The sequence below is a fragment of the Garra rufa genome, chromosome 4 (genome assembly GCF_049309525.1).
Source record: "Garra rufa chromosome 4, GarRuf1.0, whole genome shotgun sequence".
Taxonomy (NCBI): Eukaryota; Metazoa; Chordata; class Actinopteri; order Cypriniformes; family Cyprinidae; genus Garra; species Garra rufa.
In genome coordinates, this window is record NC_133364.1 from 3,184,225 (window position 1) to 3,203,387 (window position 19,163).

A 19,163-nucleotide genomic window follows, 5' to 3' on the forward strand; every position below is an offset into this window, starting at 1 on the left:
ATGAAATTAAAATGTATTCTTCAGTTTTCTTTTTTTTTTTGGCATTTTGTTTTATTTCTTTAATGACACCTTTTGTATTGGTTCTCATCATATTCATATTTTCTTATTTCTTTTTCTTTTATTACAATTGTAAATGTGTGTAATTGTTTCCATACTCACTTGGGGGAAAAGTATTTATAAAATGTACAAAACGTTTTCTTTGGGGGTTAGTCCGCAGTGGTTATATAAAGCTTTATATAAAAATGAATCAATTATACACGTAAAGCGCGCGTGCGCGTCTACGCGACGAAGTTCTTCCTGTTCTCGTGCCCCGCACATCCGCTCGCCCCGACACGCTGCTGTTGAATCTGTTACATGCGCACTGAGTCACTAGAGCAGGGCGGATGATGATGGAGCGGTAAAGTTCACGGTAAGGTGCTGTAACCTTTACCTTATCCATACATTTACACGGTCACGGCATATTGTATTCATTGATATGAAAGCTCCTTGCGAGTCTTTTGTCTGACAGCGCGCGGATAGTGCTGCTGCGCGAGCCGTCATGATCACATTCACAACAATCTTAACATCCAATTAAGCCGATAACTCGCTAAACTGCCCACGTGTGTTAGTTAACGCTACACACGCGCGTCGGTTTTGCATTTCGGTTACTGTACGACGGTGTTTTGACGTTATTTCGGCGTGTTTTCTCAGTCTGTCAAGCCACGTTCACTGAGATTCGGCACGCGCGTGACACGCTTGTCGGTTAGCAGCGAGAGCGCGCAGGAATAAGTAGGTTATTTTGATCATACGAGATCGTAGTCGCGAGTTAAGCGAGTAAATGTATGTAAATATAATTGTTTGGTCCAAGTGTAATAGTGTTTTGGGTTAGTAGTTAATACGTTGTTGATTAAGCTCACTATTGGGCCCGTGTTGCATCAGAAAAAAATACTGTGTTACAGAGGTGCTGTCATGGAAATGCTATGATAATAGATTGCTATAGTATTTACACTTGAAGAGTACTATAGAACTGCCATGATGCATGTCAAAAGACTATGGTACCACGTCCTAAAAGCATTGTAATGCCATACTAGCATATTTTGACGCTTTTGTTAGTGTACATACAATGTAAGAAGAATAAAGGAGAGAAAGAGTGTGTCAGTCGTGCTGAAAGAGTGCTGATTCAGCATGTGTGTGTGTGTTTGTTTGGTCACTTATCAGTTGTTCTAATGAGGTCATTGTTAAATTCTTCAGTGTATATTGATATTGAATTGCATAATGATCAAACAGCTGTTTGTTAAAGCCTTTTCTTTTCATTTATTCTAAATAATATTATCAAAAGGTGTGTTTACACAGCTATTTTGTACCTGCTCAAAATTAAGTGTAAAAAGCAAAGCTGGAATAAATAATGCCTGCTCTGACCCTACTTAGCCCCAGTGTCAAAGTATACAATTGTAATTGTTGTGTAAATACATTTATGCCACTTCTCATGTTATACTGTAATATTCTTTGTATTACCATGCAATTACTATGATATTAAGTATATTAATACTATGGTTTCAAGTAAACAGTACAGTTTTTAATGATCAGTTGTTAAATTGACAGAATAATAAAGCTCAAACCATTTACCTGTTATATTAATAATTAATTTGCTCATTGCTAACTAATACTCTGAATTTCAATATAATATCATTAATATTATATTGTAATACTTATGTATATCAATGTTATATCATCCATAGGTCATCCTGTTCTCTAGGTTATCAGTATACATTATTGGTCACCACTTTTTTCCTTTTTAATACTTTAATCACATTATTATGTTGTTGTTGGTACTGAAATATATTCAAGTCTGACTTATGTTTATGTGGATGTCTGTGTCTCTCTTAGATGTGTGTGTCCTGTTTGGAGATTTGGGATAAACTGATCGAGGACAGCAGCTAACCCACGTATGGCCTGCGAGTCGGCGTTACCTGCCATCATGGACGAGCAGGCCCTCATGGGACTGAACCCCAACGCTGATGCCTGCTACAGGCAGAGGGTGAGTGCAAAACACTAGCTCAGTAAACATACACACATAAATCATTTATTAACTCAAAGATTTGGGACTACATGCAGTCAGTGTCAGAATTCAGATGCACATAATTCTCGCATAACTAATACGCTTGAGTGCATTATTAAGTAAGTAAAACACAGTTTTTACTCATATTCTCTGTATGTTTTCAGGCGCTGGCATATTTTGAGCAGTTAAAAGAGTCTTTAGATGGATGGGAGGTGTGCGCTGAAGCCCTGGCTAAAGGGGTTTACAGGTAAGATGGACTGCATGCTGCAGGATACTGCAATGTTCCACGTAGTAATATTGGTTAATGCAATGCGTTTGTGTTTCTTTGTCAGTGATGATCATGTCAAGTTCTTCTGCTTTCAAGTCTTGGAGCACCAGATCAAATTCAGGTATCACTGAATTTTCGTTTTATACAAACTCTAAAAATGAATAATGTGCATGAACTGAAAATGTATTATGTGAATTTTAATTTCAAGCTTACTTTTAACCCAGGAGACTGTGTCGGTTACATACTGCACATTTGCTAATTAATGTAGAAATAATTGAATAACTATTTAGACTTGATTCTAAAATTGATAGCTCTCAGTCTGATATAGGTCTGGGCTGGTTTTCATTTTTAAAAAAAGTCTCTAAAATGTCTGTATCCAACCTTTTTTTATCTTAAGACCAAGTGTAGCCAACTTGAATCTGTCATTTTAGCTGTACAAAACCAGTCTGTAATGCTAAAAAACAAATGATAAAGCATTGAAGGTGGATAGAGTTTCATACAGTTTTTAAAATTGTGTAAATGCTTTGTTTTGCAGACATGGGTCGCTTACTGCAGCTCAGCAGCAGCTGATCCGAGAGACCCTGATGAAGTGGTTGCAGACTCAGGTTAGTATTGTTTACCAGTTCATTGATATTCATGAGAATGATGAATAATCCAGCTACACATGCATTTTAAAATATGGTTTCCTGTCATGTATTTGCATATTTGTCTAGTTGATGAATGTGCATCCAGAAAAGCCCTTCATCAGGAATAAAGCGGCACAGGTTCTGGCCCTGACATTTGTGATGGAGTATCTGACTTTGTGGCCCAAGTTCTTCTTTGACATCCTAAATCTGGTGGGACTGAATCCGAATGGTGTGGACATTTATCTGCGCACCCTGATGGCTATCGATGCTGAGGTGGTTGATCGGGACATCCTGCACGGTCCTGAGGTAAAAACAGGCCCAACATGAGAACTGGGAAGCGTTCTTCACTTGTCATGTCATTAAAACACCTCTCTGGTCTACCTCAGGAGACGCGCAGAAACACTCTGATCAAAGACTCCATGCGTGAGCAATGCATCCCAGCGCTGGTTCAGTCCTGGTTTCAGATCCTTCAGACGTACCAGCACACCCACAGTGAGCTGACCTGCCAGTGTCTGGAGGTGGTGGGTGCATACGTGTCCTGGATCGACCTCAACCTCATCGCCAATGACAGGTCAGAGCAGCTCTGATGAAGGTCATGTATATGGTTTGTGTAAATATACCATCAGACTAACTCTAATGACCTTGTTTGAGCTTCTTGTCTGTTTATGTGACAGCTGTGTGTGTTTGTGTAGGTTTGTAAATCTGTTACTCAGCCACATGTCCATGGAGGAGCTGCGTGAGGAGGCATGTGATTGTCTGTTCGAGATCGTCAATAAGGGCATGGATCCTGTTGACAAAACCAAACTGGTGGAGTCTCTGTGTCAGGTGCTGCAGTCCGCTGGGTTTTTTAATATTGAGCAGGTGCGTTTTATTTTGTTGTATCTCAAGGTGCATATTAAAAAGCTGCTTATTTATTCATATGCTCCCTTGTCTTTTCTCATCTGTCCCACCCATCAGGAGGAGGATGTGGATTTTCTGGCCAAGTTCTCTCGGTTGGTTAATGGGATGGGTCAGTCTCTGGTGCTGAGCTGGACTAAACTCAGTAAGGTGGGAGATGTGAAGGTTTCGGCGGAAACGTTGCGCGCTGTGGAGGCGAAGGTTCCCCTGATGCTACAGCTGCTAATTCATGAAGATGACGATATTTCAGCCAACATCGTGGGCTTCTGTTATGACTACCTGCATGTTCTCAAACAGGTACTCATGCTAAACCATATTTTTGAGAATGAGAGATGATCTACCCATGATTCTCATTTTCAACTTGCTGTGTGTTTGTTTTTCAGCTTCCAGCTCTCAATGAGCATCAGAAAAGCAATGTAGAGGTATGGCAGCATCACAGACTCATATCTCGGCTGCATGAGTGCTAATTAGTGCTGTAGTTTATGATTGTTGTTGTCTTGCTAACAGGCGATCATGCTGGCTGTGATGAACAAGCTCAAGTACGATGACGAGTACAACTTTGAGAATGAGGTCAGTGTGGAAAGTGTGATCAATTTCTTAGTGCTTTGGCAATATACATGTACAGTGATGTTTGCTGTGACAGCAAAGTGTTTACAGTTTAACTGTGTTATAATCTAAAGTACTTGTAGTTTGGTTTACCTGTATAGTTCTCAAAATAAATATGGCTGAACAATTTAAGGCTCCTCTATTTGGCCAAAATGTTCTGATTTATATTATATCATTGTGACTGTAAATTTAACACATGAAGCCATATTGCTAATTTGGTTTTATGATTACGCATGCAGCCCTAATCTAAAACACAGTCTGTTTGTTTCTCTCAGGGCGAGGATGAGGCCATGTTTGTTGAATACAGAAAACAGTTAAAGATGTTGCTGGACAGACTGGCTCAAGTCTCTCCTGAGCTTCTGTTAGAAGCCGTGCACAGAGTCTTCAACGCCACCATGCAGTAAGAGACAAACCTGCCAACACCATGGAAAATATCACAGAAAACAGTGTTTTCCTAGTTCTTTTGTGATGAGTTTGTTGTAGTACTCTCACCTTACTCTCAACTCCACAAACCTTCAGAACAGCCCTGAGCTCAAGCCTATCTAAAGGCACGTTATCATGGATTTCTCTGTGTGTGCATAGGAACTGGCAGACGGTGCAATTCATGGAGGTGGAGGTGGCCATCAGGCTGTTGTATATGCTGGGTGAAGCTCTTCCTGCGTCTCACGGAGCGCATTTCTCTGGAGACACCACGAAAACCAGCACACTGCAGGCCATGATGAGAACGGTGAGACTAACATTTGTCATCTCTCACTAAGGCTTTCTGAATGAAAAGACAGATTGAACAAACTCTTGGCACAAAGTACCATATACATCATGATGTTGTGTATGTGTTTGTGTAGCTGATCTCCTGTGGTGTGAGTGAATATCAGCACTCCTCTGTGACTCTGGAGTTCTTCGAGACTGTTGTCCGTTATGATAAATTCTTCCTTGTGGAGCCGCAGCACATTCCCAGTGTCTTGGTGAGTGTTTCTCTGGCTCATTTCACTCCGTTAACAACGAGGTTGATTTTGTGTGTCACTCACAGTTTAAAAACACTTTGAGATGTTTAAATGATGCCAGATTTAGTTTGACTTGTAAAAGCTGCATTTTGAGAGATTTTTGTGTGTTTTGTTTAGATGGCATTTTTAGACCATCGTGGTCTGAGGCACAGCAGTCCAAAGGTGCGCAGTCGAGTGGCTTACCTTTTCTCACGCTTCATCAAAACCCTGCAGTAAGTTACTCAACAGCTATACACACACACTGGGTGAAAGGGTAAATTTATAATATTAGCAATTAACCCTCATTTATTTTTGTATAACCCTTATTATGTTTTTCTGAGAATAAGTTATAGCCATTCAACATAACAGTACAATTGAAAGACTTATTCTTAACATTTAATTTTTATTCGTTAACAATTACAGAACATTAAAAAATAATTTGAGTTTAGATTATGTATTAAGTGTTCTGCAGTTAATAAATTAATAGGGACTTAATGAATTATTTTATTTATATGTAGTTCTAAACCCCTATTTCCTCTTTTCTAGCTTGTCTATTAAAACTTACCTTATACATTACAAATATTGTTGGCACTCCTCTTTTTAATTTACTTTGGATAAAATCATCTGCTAAAAGCATAAATGTAAATATAAATTTAAAGAAAATTAAGACTGAATGTCCATATTGTTGCATCTCTGGTGTATGTTACACTTATGCATTTGCCAGAGGCTTTACAGTGCATCCAGTGCATTGATTTTATCAGTTCATGCATTGATAATGCTGTTTTCTTGTTTATTTGTGCAGTAAACACATGAATGCATTCATCGAGGACATACTCAGCAGAATACAGGACCTGTTAGAGCTCGCTCCCCCGGTAATGGCTCATAAAACTCATATGAAACAGCATGTAAATCAACCCTAAATGTCTGCAGGATTGCTCATCTCTCTTCATGTGTCTAGGAGAACGGGTTTCCGGCACTTCTGAGCAGTGATGATCAGCTGTTCATGTTTGAGACGGCCGGCGTGCTGATTGTGAATGGAGAGAGTCCAGCTGAGCGTAAGCAGGCTTTGATGCGCAGCCTCCTGACGCCGCTGATGGAGGCATTTCGCATGCTGCTGGCAAAAATGCCACAGGAGGCCGACGAAGAGAGACAGGTGGTGCTGGCCGATTGTCTGAGTCATGCTGTGGGATTTGCCAGGTAAATGCGCTGGCAATGTGAAGATTAATTATATGTTGTGTTGAACTGACTTGAATTAAACTTTTAAAGCAGCGAGACACCATAGGAAAATATTTTAACAGATCTCTCTTCTCTACTTTTCCCAGTTGATTCATAACAGTGCATTAAGACAGTGGTTTTGTATTACAAATGTTATCTTTGAATATGCAAATGAGACACTAGCCATTAAAAAAAAAAATCAACTGTTAAATAAATCAGATGAAAGATATGTCAGCAATGGTGTTGTCTTGCCTGCTATTCACTCTCAGACTCATAACTCATAAGGAAATTTCCCCACCGGTTAATCGGCATGTGACAACACCGGTAATACCGGTATCACCGTGGGGGTGGGGGTTTCCTCTTTTTTTCTGCTTTTAAATAGCTTATAAATGCGTGCGTATTATACTTTCACTTTCAGTTTTGCGGGAAATTGGCAATTCGGCGTCAATTGTTTGAATGGACGACAACGAAACTACAAAAAAAAAAAATTTATCCAAAAATGTACCCAAAATATTGCCAAACAGGTACTTTTGCATTGCTTTTTGACACTAAATCGTCCGCCATTCTCTTTCTGTAAATTCGACTCCACTCGTTGTGATGTTTTATTAACAGATTTCGGGAGGAGCTCGCACAGATAAATAACACGGCCAATTCACCATCAGCAATCACACTCCCTATCCAAGCACTACAAGAGAATCCCTTTAAATAGCCAAGCAGTCTTACCTTCATAATCTCTTGTTTTCAGCATCTCCCTCCCTCCCCCCCGTCGCCTCACCTTCAGCTCAGGGGAGCGCTTATTGGGTTCGGGCCGAATGCCAAGCTCGGACCCCTCTCACTGGGCAGGGGGAGTGCCCCGGGCTCGGGTATGATTACCGAGCTCGGAGCCCTCTCCCGGACAGCACGCCAAACACGCTTAACTTTTACGCTGTTTATTATATGTAAGCGCGAACTCGTGAACTCCTCACGTGATAAACGAAATATGACGCATTGTAACTATGTTCAGTTTTTAATTATAGTGCATGCTCTCGTCTTAAGTAAATTATTTAGAATGATATTTTCCATTCAAATTAATATTTAATAAAAAAACGAATACTTAAAAAAAAATGTGGGGACGGTGTCACGGTGGAAAAGTGATGTCACCGGTGTTGCGTCTTAAAACCGGTAACACCGTCAACACCGTCTATCGTGGCAAGCCTAGTGGGCACAACTTAAGAAGGCTTGACCAAAGAAAGAGCTAATTCTAATCATTGCATGATGATTTGTTCCTTTTCCTCAGTCGCACCAGTAAGGCGTTCAGTAACAAGCAGACGGTGAAGCATTGCGGCTGCTCTGAAGTGTATCTGGACTGCCTGCAGACTTTCCTGCCGGCACTCAGCTGTCCCGTCCAGCGAGGCCCGCTCCGCAGTGCCGTGCGGTCTTTCCTCCATCGCATGATCATCTGTCTTGAGGAGGAGGTACTACCCTTCATTCCAGCTGCTTCGCAGCACATGCTGAAGGACTGCGAGCCCAGAGACCTGCAGGAGTTCATCCCACTCATCAGTCAGATCACCGCCAAGTTTAAGGTACAGATGGCTTAGTGCAGGGCTGCACTGTTGCAATAAAACAAGAATCGTGATATGGCAGTTTAAATGCTCCTCAACACAAACTCTATCTTTTCATTTTCTTTGAGTTTTGGTCAGTTAAACACATTTGGGAACACAAATCTGTAAGTGCGTATCATCAACAGAAGGCCTCGCTGTGAGTTTTCCGTCAAAAGAGTTTGATGTAGGGCTGCAACTAATGATTATTTTGATCGATTAGTTGGCCGATTATTTTTTCGATTAATCGATTAGGTGGCTTAAAATTTCCAATTTTTATTTTTTTTGTCAAAATGACATTATTCCACATTCTGAATGCTATGAAAACACAGTGCTTAACAATTTACAAAAAATTCACCTGTCATAATAAAGAGAAAAGACAAATATTTGAAGAAAAACACACTAACAAGCATAAAATACAGTGTTTCTGCCGTGGCGGTGTTTAGTGTCCCGCCAACAGCAGCAGCAGCAGCGAGCGCAAGTGCCTTCAACAGAGTTCCGCGTTCAAATGCACGCAGTAAGATTAAGCTGACCGCAAAGCCCCAGCTATTTTACCTTGAATGTGGCGGGGGAAAAGTAAGGAGATATTCAAATTATTTATTAATAAACTAGTATCTTCTGAGTCATTGTCGCAAAGATGAAGTTGACGATCCTAACTCGCCATCTGCTCACTAGACGCGCTTTTAAAGCCTAAATGCATCTTTATGGATTAAGCCTATAGCTAATGAAAGTGTTGTTTTTCGATTTGAATTATTTCGTTTTATAGTAGTGAAGTAATAATTTAAAGTAAATTTATTACTCTTGCATTTATAAGCAAAAATGAAGTTTCACATAGCGCTGGCGGCATCATGTCCTGCAAAGCTTTCACTCTCTGCACAAACGATTGGATATGCACCTATTGGTACACATTTATCTAGGTTAAACGATTAAACTAATATTTTGATATGTTTAAGTTTTTTATATCTATGGATTTTAATTTAAATCGTGATGACCGGAGAAGGCTAAATTGATCTGTCTGCCACTGGCACCTTGGTCGTTACTTTAAAAAACAAAAACTTGAATTTCACAAACAAAACGTGTTCCAAATATATTTCTAAATTAACTTTATAAACTAAAGAAACGAAAATAAATGTCATTACTTTGCTATTAAAAACAGCAGCTGTGAAATGGGGAAGAGAAAGAGAACTCTGACAGTAATTCTGATCAGCTGTCGAGGTTGTTAGGAATTTTTGCAACGAATGTTTGTTTAATAGCCTATTTAACACTTATTTAGGCTACTTTCTTATTTAAATGTATTTCTTTGATTTATTTTAGCGTTTTGTAGGCTGCTTGTTCACCGACGGAATTGCTAAAATAAACACGCACGTTTGTGAATAACGTTTGAGCCTCATTTATTTATATATAAAACACCGCGCCACCGCGGTGGTAAAAATCTGCCACCGTCACAGCATTACAGTTTTTACCCTCCATATGTGCACTACATGTTGTATTTTAAATCTAAATTTAACATTCAATGACAATGAATGTTTTTGCGCGGAGTATTAATTGTCTCCCTGTCTGTGTTCCAGTCTGACACGCTCATTCAGTAAAGATTTAAACTTAGCACAGACTGTCAGAATGGACTTTTATGCATGAATGGAAATGCTTGTGTGAATGTGTGACATTTACAGATAAGGATTTGACCGTAAACTGAAAGTTTTCATGCTGAGGATGCAAACGGATCTGTCAAAGCGCCTCACAGGGCAAGCCATTACGCTATTAGCTTCAAGTTTAAAATAAGGAATTCTAATGTTTTGGGCAGCTTGGATCACGTAACTCTCCTGCAGCATCTCAGTCTGTTTCCTCCACTAGTTTTAGGTGTTTTGTGTCTATAGAAATGCTTCATTCAGTGCTGTAACTTGACCTGATCCTCTGAAGTTGTACGTGCACTGTGAGCAGACCCGATTAATCGATAATGAGAATCGTTGTCGATGAATTTCATTATCGATAATTATCGATTTTATCGATTAGTTGTTTTGCAGCCCTAGTTTGATGATTTATCATTTGAAAAAGAAAAAATGAAGACAGCCATAAATATTTCAGTTGTAATGTAAAATTAAATTTTTTACATAATAATTGTAATAATTCATATAATAATAATAATTCCTATGGACTCTGTCTTTCCCAGAACCAGGTGTCTCCTTTCCTCCAGGAGATCTTCATGCCTCTAGTGATGGCCATATTTGAGACGCTGTCTCGTCCAGCGGAGGAGAACGATCAGACGGCTGCATTAGAGAAGCAGATGTTGAGAAGAAGCTACTTCAGTTTCATTCAGACCATCGCCAGTAGCGGCATGAATGAGGTCATGGCCAGTCAGGGTGAGGCGCTGTCCTGTTTAGAAAGAAAATGGTACTGTGTCTGAAAACGTAAACTGACTTTGTTGCTTTTTGGCAGGAGCTGAAAATATCGAGCGTGTGCTGTTCACCATCATCCAGGGAGCCGTGGATTTCCCAGACCCCATCGCCCAGAAAACCTGTTTCATCATCCTGTCCAGACTGGTGGAACTCTGGGGTATGAAAACACTTCAAACACCGCAGATTCAGCAGCATCTAGACTTGGGGGGGTGTTCCATAAACCAAGTTTACCAAATAAGTCAGGCTTATTTCAGTTAGTCTGACTTATTTTGAGCCAAATCAAGTGACAATAAGTCAGACTAACTGAAATAAGCCTGACTTATTTGGTAAACTTGGTTTATGGAACACCCCCCTGGACTGTTAGCGTTAACTAAAACCATGTATAAAATATTTCTGATAATTGAAGTAAAGCTGAAATAAAATACTATATAATTTGGGGTGAAAACCTAATCTAAACAAAAATGAGACAACTGGCTTTGGCAACTTACTGAAAGTTTGAAGTAAAATTACTAACCAAAAATAAAAATGAAATTTAATAAAAATTAAATTAAAATGAAAATGGAAAACTAAAAATAAAGGCTAAAAATATAATAGTATACAAACAGTAACACTGCTTTTTACATATTCTTTTTTAGGTGGAAAAGACGGATTGGTGGGATTTCCAGATTTCATTTATAAGCATATCATCCCAGCATGCTTCATGGCCCCTCTTAAACCAACCTTTGACCTTTCAGATGCCCAGACTGTTCTGGTACGTCAGTCAAGGCTTTTGTAAACTGCTTTTATGAAATGTCTAATGGTGATCTGTAATGATTTGCTGTTCTGTTACAGACACTGTCTGAGTGCACTCTGACTCTGCACATGATTCATCTCAAAAGAGTGAGTCTGAGATCATCTCAACTGATTAGTCTCATTTAGACCCGAAACCAGTTAAATTCATGTTAGGGATAATTTGAGTAATAGTTAATAAATCGAACTGCAGGCTATTTTAATGCTTGATGTTTTGTGTTCACACAGGGGCCAGAGTGTATTCAGTTTCTTCAGGAGTATCTGCCGTCACTGCAAGTCTCGCCTGAAATCACGCAGGTAACTTAGAGACACCTTCCATTGTTCAATTAAAAGTACTCTTAAGATACACACAAAGGTCTTCACTGTTAAAAGTTCAGTTCAACTTAGGGAAAATGTGACACTGAAATATTACTATTATAAAGTAGAATGTACTTGTCAAAGTAATAATAATTTATAATTAAAATAATTTTAATTTTAACAGTACATTTCTGTTGTTCAGCATTTTGTTTGTCAAAAGATATTGAATTTGATTGCATTTGAAAAGATTCAGTTGATGTTTTTTGTTTTAATTTGATTAAAACAAATGTATAAAGTGCACAAAAAAACTGAACTGAACTGGGCCCTAATGCTGTAAAAATGTTAAGAAATAATCAAATTGTTAGTTTTATTAATTTGGTTTATTAGACCTGACTTTTAATTAATTACATTTAATTGAACGGCCCTAAAAAATCTCTTTTTTTGTTAAACTTTTAATATTTCTGATTACAAAAATGTAATTTATCCAATAAATGGAATCTAGAAAAATTCAAATGGAAATATGGAATTTGGAGAAAAGAAAAATTTCATAGGGCCCTATATAGGCATTTTTTACATTATTTATAAAACATTATATTTAACTGCATTTTAACCATTTTTTGTACTTCCACAAGTTATGGCAACAATATCTAGTCGATCACATTAGCCCTACACGATACATTTTCTAGATAGAAGTTGTGGGAGTACAGATCGATCCAGACTGCAGTGTCGTATGATGCCCATTTTTATATTTATTCATTTTATTTATTCTGATGTAATATTAACTTTTTCTTCTCAGGAGCTGTGTCAAGTGGTTCAGCAGCCAGATGTTAAGGTTCTGAAAAACTACATGAAGGTATTTCAGGAGCTTTAGAACTGAAATGCAAATTCATGTTTTTTTTTTTTGTCAATCAGTGTAATTTTGTTAAAGGCCGTTTTAACACATTTTTATTGTGTGTGTGTGTGTGTGTGTGTGTGTGTGTGTGTGTGTGTGTGTGCGCGCAGGTTTTCTTCCAGCAGGCCAAACTTTAAAACTGGAACTGTCAAGCAGAGCGTTTCGAGAGCTCAGCAGTCAACACCACTTACAGACCACCATAACGACAGAGCTTAGCATAGGAGCTACTTTTGCACTTAAAGAAGCGTAACCACACCCATCCTGTCTGCGGGACACGGACCCCCAACAGGAGTCACGTGGAGATTGGCTGTCACGTAACGTGACCACGCCTCCACACCATCCTTGGCCCAATCAAGAGTTGTGCTCTCCATGGAGGTTTAGCCACCCGGACTGGAGGCGACGTCTGCGAATGGATGAGACGCCATACTGTAGGTGGGGTTTGTGAGGGTGGGCGGGGCTTCAGTCCTGGACAGAATTTCAAGGGAAAATGCGTTTCCATTTGAAATACAACAGTTTTGGTAATTGTTCGGAAATATGACTTAAATGTTACAGAAAATTCTAAGATGAATTTAATGAAATGTGTTTTTGTTTTGTGCGAGAAATCTGGATTTTTCTCAAATTTCAGCTTAAGAAGGGCCGGTTAAAGAATATTTAATTGCTAGTTCTTTTTTCTTTTCTTTTTTTAACTTGCAGAAATGAAGCATAGGTTTTAGTTTGACGTGATGAGGTTAGCAAACGGAAGTGCTCTTGATATGGGCTCAACCCAGCAAATTGTTTGCTTTTTGAATCTAAAATGTCTTTTTTTACTTTGTTAACTGCTAATCATCAGCAATCCCCTCTAGTTTTCCATGTGATACGGCATTCCCATCAAAGCTGTACTGTACGGCGTATCATTTCCGAACACTAAACGAATATCCGCACCATCACAGTGTCAGATTTGCTGTCGTTTAATGCCTTTACAGCCCGTTTGAAATATGCAATGTAATGTTATGAACTGTGAAAATACGAGGTGGTTTGATCCTCAGATCTGCAGTGGGAATGTTTGGTTAAGTTACGCTGCTAGCAATTCTTTTGTTTGGAAATGTACTTGTGTAAAGTTGAAACTCATCAGAGAGACAATCGGTTCAGATCTCTCTGCTTTCACTCGTTTGTAAAAATGACCTGTTACGGCTGACGAAATGACATTGTTGACAATCTGTTGGATTTTTGGAGATGCTGCACATGCATTAACCCTTTCAGCCCTGGATCCCACTTCAGACAAACGTGCCCATCAAAGTTGGGACCTAAATATTACCTGGCTTTCGACATCACATTGGCTTTAAATGGTTAAGAATCATGATAGGAAATAGTTATTAAATAAGTTAACCCAAAACAAACTCGATGAAGCACTTTTTCATAAGCTGAAATGTAACTTCTAACATGAGAATGACTGTTAAAGATTGTTTTCTGTGTCATTACCCATGAGCCTTTGCTGTGATCTGTTACTCAGAAATGCTCCAGTCCTGCTCGTCAGACCCACTGTGTTTATGCCAAAAAAAGAGGAGAGAAAGACACGAAAGGTAGACTGTGTAAACTTGATTTATTTTTGATATGCTGGGACAGGCCCTCTCACTCCCTTTTGTGGATCTTTTGTCATGACCAATAAAGTATTTACTAATCTCTTTCTGATTTCCAGCTGGACATTTATTCCAAGCTGCAAAGTTTGCATGACCATTCAAACAGATTCAGGAGAACAAGTAAAGATGCTGATGCAACAATTTATTCAACATAGGTAGCTCTTAGTGTAAACATGTTCACCCTTAAACCCAAAACGAAACAAACAATGCTCGAGCCACTTCACCTTCATAAGTGCTAAATAATTGAGATGCAGAGTCTTCAGCAGTACGGACTCATCTCTGTGATCAGAAACTTGCGTGCAGCTTTGTGATATTTCAGCCTTTAATCACAGCGATGGGTCTAAGCTTGATGGCCTTTTGACTGATGCCAGCGTCATGGCACGTGTTCACCACGTCTGTGACGTTCTTATAGGATTCAGGAGCCTGAGGTGCAAGAAGATGTGTTAAAACTATGCATTTTGATAAGAGACTGACAATCTGTTTGATTTGCTCTTGTTTTAACAATAATAATGTTAAACAGGGAAGATAAATTAATTAGCAGCAATTTAGGTCACAAACAGCTTGTATGTAACAGTATACATTTATTCAATGCACTTTATTTTGATTTAAAAAAATATATAAAACAGTTTCTTGGAATTGTAAAAAAAAAAAAAAAGTGCAATTTGTGATTGGGTAATCTAAAGGAAAATAAATCACAGAGCAACCTAAATAAAAGCATAAATTATTTTTTAGAGGATGATTATTTAAATATATAAATTCTAATATTACAGCAACTGTCAACATTTTTTGGATACTACTGAAAGTTTATTTGCAGCTCAAATATAATAGCATAAAGTTATTCAGTGCAATTTATTGTACAATGATTATTCCATAACTGTATTAAATAATTTAGTTTTTAGTTATGATACAATATAAAAAAATAGTAAAATCATTAAAACAAATTGCTTAAATCTACAAAGTAATTCACTTTAAAAAATTAATTTGTGACCATTTAGTGGTAATTTTGGAAATGTTTTTTTTTTTTTTTTTTTTGCTACTTGATTTAAATTCTATTTAAAGTCTCACCTCCTCCATCACCAGCTTTGGTGAGGCCACTCTAATGGCGATGCCCATATCTGCCAGTTTATCCAGAACATCCTGGAAGTCCAAGTTGCGTCTGGATTTGGCTCTGGATAAAGCTCGACCCTACAGCATTCACAAAACATGTCAGATAGGTGTGCACAAAAAATAATCACTGCAGCATATCTGATCACATGACTCACCGCTCCGTGACACGTGGTGCCAAACGTCTCCGTCATGCCCTGCTCTGTGCCCGTCAGCACGTAACTGCAGGTGCCCATCGTTCCTCCAATCAGAACCGGCTGGCCGGTCAGCTGTAGAGGAAACAACATTGAAATATTTCGGTTTAGGGTCATGTGTCAAGGAAAGTCCTTGCCAAACTTTCAGAATAACCTGCATTAATTGTTCAAAAGAAATCCAGGAATGAGAAAGTAAACTGTGTTTGTTTGATTTGGTACATCAAGTCACCTGATAGTCGACAGGTATGAGTGGATGGTGTGGTGGGAAGGCTCGCGTTGATCCCTTCCTGTGCACAAGGAGAGTCTTCTGTTTGCCGTCCACCATGTGCTGTTCCACCTTGGCAATGTTGTGTGAGACGTCATAGATGACATGCATGTCCAGATCGTCTGGTGTGGTGTTGAAGACTTTGGAAAAGGCCTGCAGTGAACGTCAGTATGAATGATCCTTCCGTATGTGTAAAGTACCAAGTATGCTTAAACTAATCAAGCAGCCCCAGATGTTTTTATACGCACTATTTTTGTTTTGCATGCACACTAAGCACTGTGTACACGGCAGGAATAGTAAGTGGCATTTTATTTATTATATTTTATTCCATATGAGTGTTCAGCTCACCTGGCGAGTGAGGAAGGTCATGGAGGAGCGGTTGACCCAGGCGTAGTTGCCGGCCGCTGCCATGCCCTTCAGATAGTCCTGACCCTCAGGAGATGTGATATGAGCACAGGCCAACTGACGATCATTCACTGTGATCTTATCTCGCTTCATCGCCTTTTCCATCGCAACCAAAGCATCTAAACACCAGAGTGAGCAACATTAAGCAGGACTATTATAGTTAACTAAAACTATTAACCATTAAGAAAAATCTGATGGTTAAACTAAAAGTAAAATATTAAAAAACTATTTTTAATTATTTCATTTAAAAAACACTAAATAAAACCATAAGCTCACCTGTAGCCACCTGGTGGCCGAGGCCTCGACTGCCGCTGTGGATCATCACACAGATCTGCCCCTTGTGATCGATGCCCATCTTCTTTGCCGCATAATCATTATAGATCTCGTCCACAACCTGAATCTCTGCGTAGTGATTTCCTGCACCCAGCGTACCTAACTACACAACGGCAGGAGATCCAGAACATGAGACTTGAGAGAATTTGCTGTACTTTGCATTACTTTGTCTTGTAAATGCGTGTGCACCTGCGGCAGTCCTCTCTTCTTGGCTTTGGATGAGACTTTGTTGGGATCGGCCTGCAGCATTCGGCCGTATTCCTCACAGTGTTCCTTATCCTCGGCCCAAGCGTACCCTTCCCTCAGCGACCAATCCACACCCATCTCTAGAGCTTCTTCCAGATCTCTACACACAAACCCAATGCTGGTAAACTTATTAAAAAAAAATTATTAAAAGTATTAAGTTTGTTTCAGTGTTTACTTTGCTCCCATGGGAATGACACCCTTGGATCCGACTCCGACAGGAATGTGGTCAAACATGGACTGTGCCAGCTGCTCCTTCACCGGCTGCACGTCGCCCTCATCCAGGTTAGTTCTCAGCAGACGGACACCACAGTTAATGTCAAAGCCCACACCACCTGCAGACGAGATGGACCGTGAGCGGCCACATTATTAACCTGAATGTGAATCTGAATGTGGCTCGCTTACATACCGGGAGAGACCACGGCCTCCGGGTTGTCCATGTCAAACGCAGCCATGTTTCCGATAGCAAAACCATATCCCGAGTGGACGTCGGGCAAGCCAATAGACCGCTGCGCAGATCAGATTCAAATTAGAAAACAGTATGAAGACACATGATAACTTTCCTGTAACGATAAATCTTAATAATTTAACTCACGTGTACGATTCCTGGCAGGGCAGCAACGTTTCCAATTTGTTTCATAGCAGGCAAGAAACCACCAAACCCTGTGAAAACAGACATTATATGCAATTTAAACAATTTCGGTCAGCACGATATGATTCAATATTGTTTGATTAATAATATATATATAGGCTGCATTGGTAAATTTTAATCAAAATATTTAAATAGTAATTCTAAAATATAGTAACTTTAATATAGTAATATTAAAATTTCATTCAGAGCAAATACATATGTTGAATTAATTACACTTAAATATAATTTCATGTTCTCATTTTTGTCAAAATGAACCATAAACTAAACCGTGTGTCTGTTTAAGGTGTTTTATGACTTTCAGCAGTGCCCATGTATGACTGACATGCGTGTTTGTGTATCTGACTAATTATACAGCACAATCCTGTGCTTTTTATTAAGTATTTCTCAATCATTTCTAAGCCATAAACCAAACCAATCATCCTTGTGTATTTCACAATGAGCCCTTAAAGTGATGAAAAACACAAATGCAATAAAACGTTATAATAGAAGAATGATTTACAAAAAATTTTTACTTGACATAAATATATTTATTCTCTTTTTTTGGCTTTCCTGATGCTAATGTTCTAACCCATGTATATATTGTTGTTGGTGGTGTTTGTACAGATTGTTCAATTAATTTTATGAAAAATCTGATGTAACCTCACCTCCACCACGACAGGCGTTTCTCAGCTCCTCAAACATGAGTTTCTCAAGAGGATCATTCACATAGAAAATACCCTCCACCTAAAGATCAAACCATGATTCAGCATTTAATTCAATTTAAACAACATTTTATATTAAAACCATAATAAAATGAGGCAGAATCTGATTTACAAACTCATACCAGCAGAATAAAACAATATAATAATCAGCACAGAGACACAATAACGTACTGTACTACTAACCAAGTACTACTCATTTTGTTATGAATGCCATTATTGAATATTTCGGTTTATTAATAAGCATTTATAAACGCGTCACAGAATCGCACCCGAAAGTGAACACGTTTGCGGTTCTGACAGCTGGTTTACCTGCATATTCGGCACGAAGCCCTTCTTGATCCGCCAGCAGTTTTTGCCGATTTTATCCAGATACTGAAGCTCATCGTTATAACTGCGACTCATTTTAAAATATAAATAATAGACGCACTTTTGACAATAGCAAACTATCTTCACACACTTCTCCGGATCTTCCTTCTTCTTCTCCTGCGTTTTTATGGACTGACGCGAGTTTTTTCGGATTGTTTAGCGCCACCTGCTGGTCGCACACGAAAATTAAAATAGAAGATGGCGCTGTCGCCAGTAAGTGATATTTTATTAATTATTAATAATTAATTAGGTTTTAAAGCGCGAAAACAAATCTAAAAAAAAAAAAGCGACGGGATATTTTAATTGTTTAATTCCTGGCTTTTTTCCGCGGAGCGCCGCCTGTTGGACAAAAATTCAGTGACAAAATGCATTAGTCTTTTCACTGCCCTCCTGTGGTAAAATATAGAATTGCGTCGCATATACACTAACAAATAAAACAATTTATAAAGAAAAAATAAATGGTCTAATAATTAAAAAATAATAATATTTGTTTAAATTGACGAAAATGTGCACTTTTAATTATGTACTAAATTAATTAATACAATTAATTTTATTAATCTAATTATACTTGCTTTATATATTACCTTCAATAAAATACAATGCCTAATTATTATTTGGTTGACAAATAATAAGCTACAAAACTTAACCTGTCAGATTTGTGACATAGTTGCGGACTTTTATTTTGAAAACCTCGCTCAGCTGTTTT

General features: G+C 38.6%; 2 protein-coding genes across 2 annotated transcripts; one reads left to right on the forward strand and one right to left on the reverse strand.

Annotated features, from left to right (window-relative positions):
* The first annotated feature begins 293 nt into the window (after nt 1-293).
* Nucleotides 294-13,091, forward strand: xpot (exportin, tRNA (nuclear export receptor for tRNAs)). Its single transcript, XM_073838458.1, has 25 exons — nt 294-409; nt 1,867-2,017; nt 2,203-2,285; nt 2,371-2,427; nt 2,842-2,911; nt 3,020-3,238; nt 3,319-3,503; nt 3,625-3,793; nt 3,890-4,126; nt 4,213-4,251; nt 4,337-4,399; nt 4,711-4,835; nt 5,018-5,162; nt 5,278-5,397; nt 5,554-5,648; nt 6,218-6,287; nt 6,374-6,612; nt 7,907-8,192; nt 10,375-10,564; nt 10,641-10,757; nt 11,236-11,351; nt 11,432-11,479; nt 11,618-11,686; nt 12,483-12,539; nt 12,689-13,091. Exons 2-25 carry the CDS (start codon nt 1,928-1,930, stop codon nt 12,713-12,715), a joined length of 2,916 nt encoding a protein of 971 aa, XP_073694559.1. The 5' UTR covers nt 294-409; nt 1,867-1,927; the 3' UTR covers nt 12,716-13,091.
* A 1,049-nt stretch (nt 13,092-14,140) lies between these two features.
* rtcb (RNA 2',3'-cyclic phosphate and 5'-OH ligase) lies at nt 14,141-18,566 on the reverse strand. The gene is made up of 12 exons (XM_073838459.1): nt 18,401-18,566; nt 18,035-18,113; nt 17,334-17,401; nt 17,148-17,247; nt 16,917-17,073; nt 16,685-16,841; nt 16,439-16,598; nt 16,106-16,281; nt 15,722-15,910; nt 15,457-15,567; nt 15,260-15,379; nt 14,141-14,617 (listed from the first exon to the last, which is right to left on the reverse strand). The coding sequence occupies exons 1-12, from the start codon at nt 18,491-18,493 to the stop codon at nt 14,510-14,512; spliced, it is 1,518 nt and encodes a 505-aa protein (XP_073694560.1). The 5' UTR covers nt 18,494-18,566; the 3' UTR covers nt 14,141-14,509.
* Between the last annotated feature and the right edge of the window lie 597 nt (nt 18,567-19,163).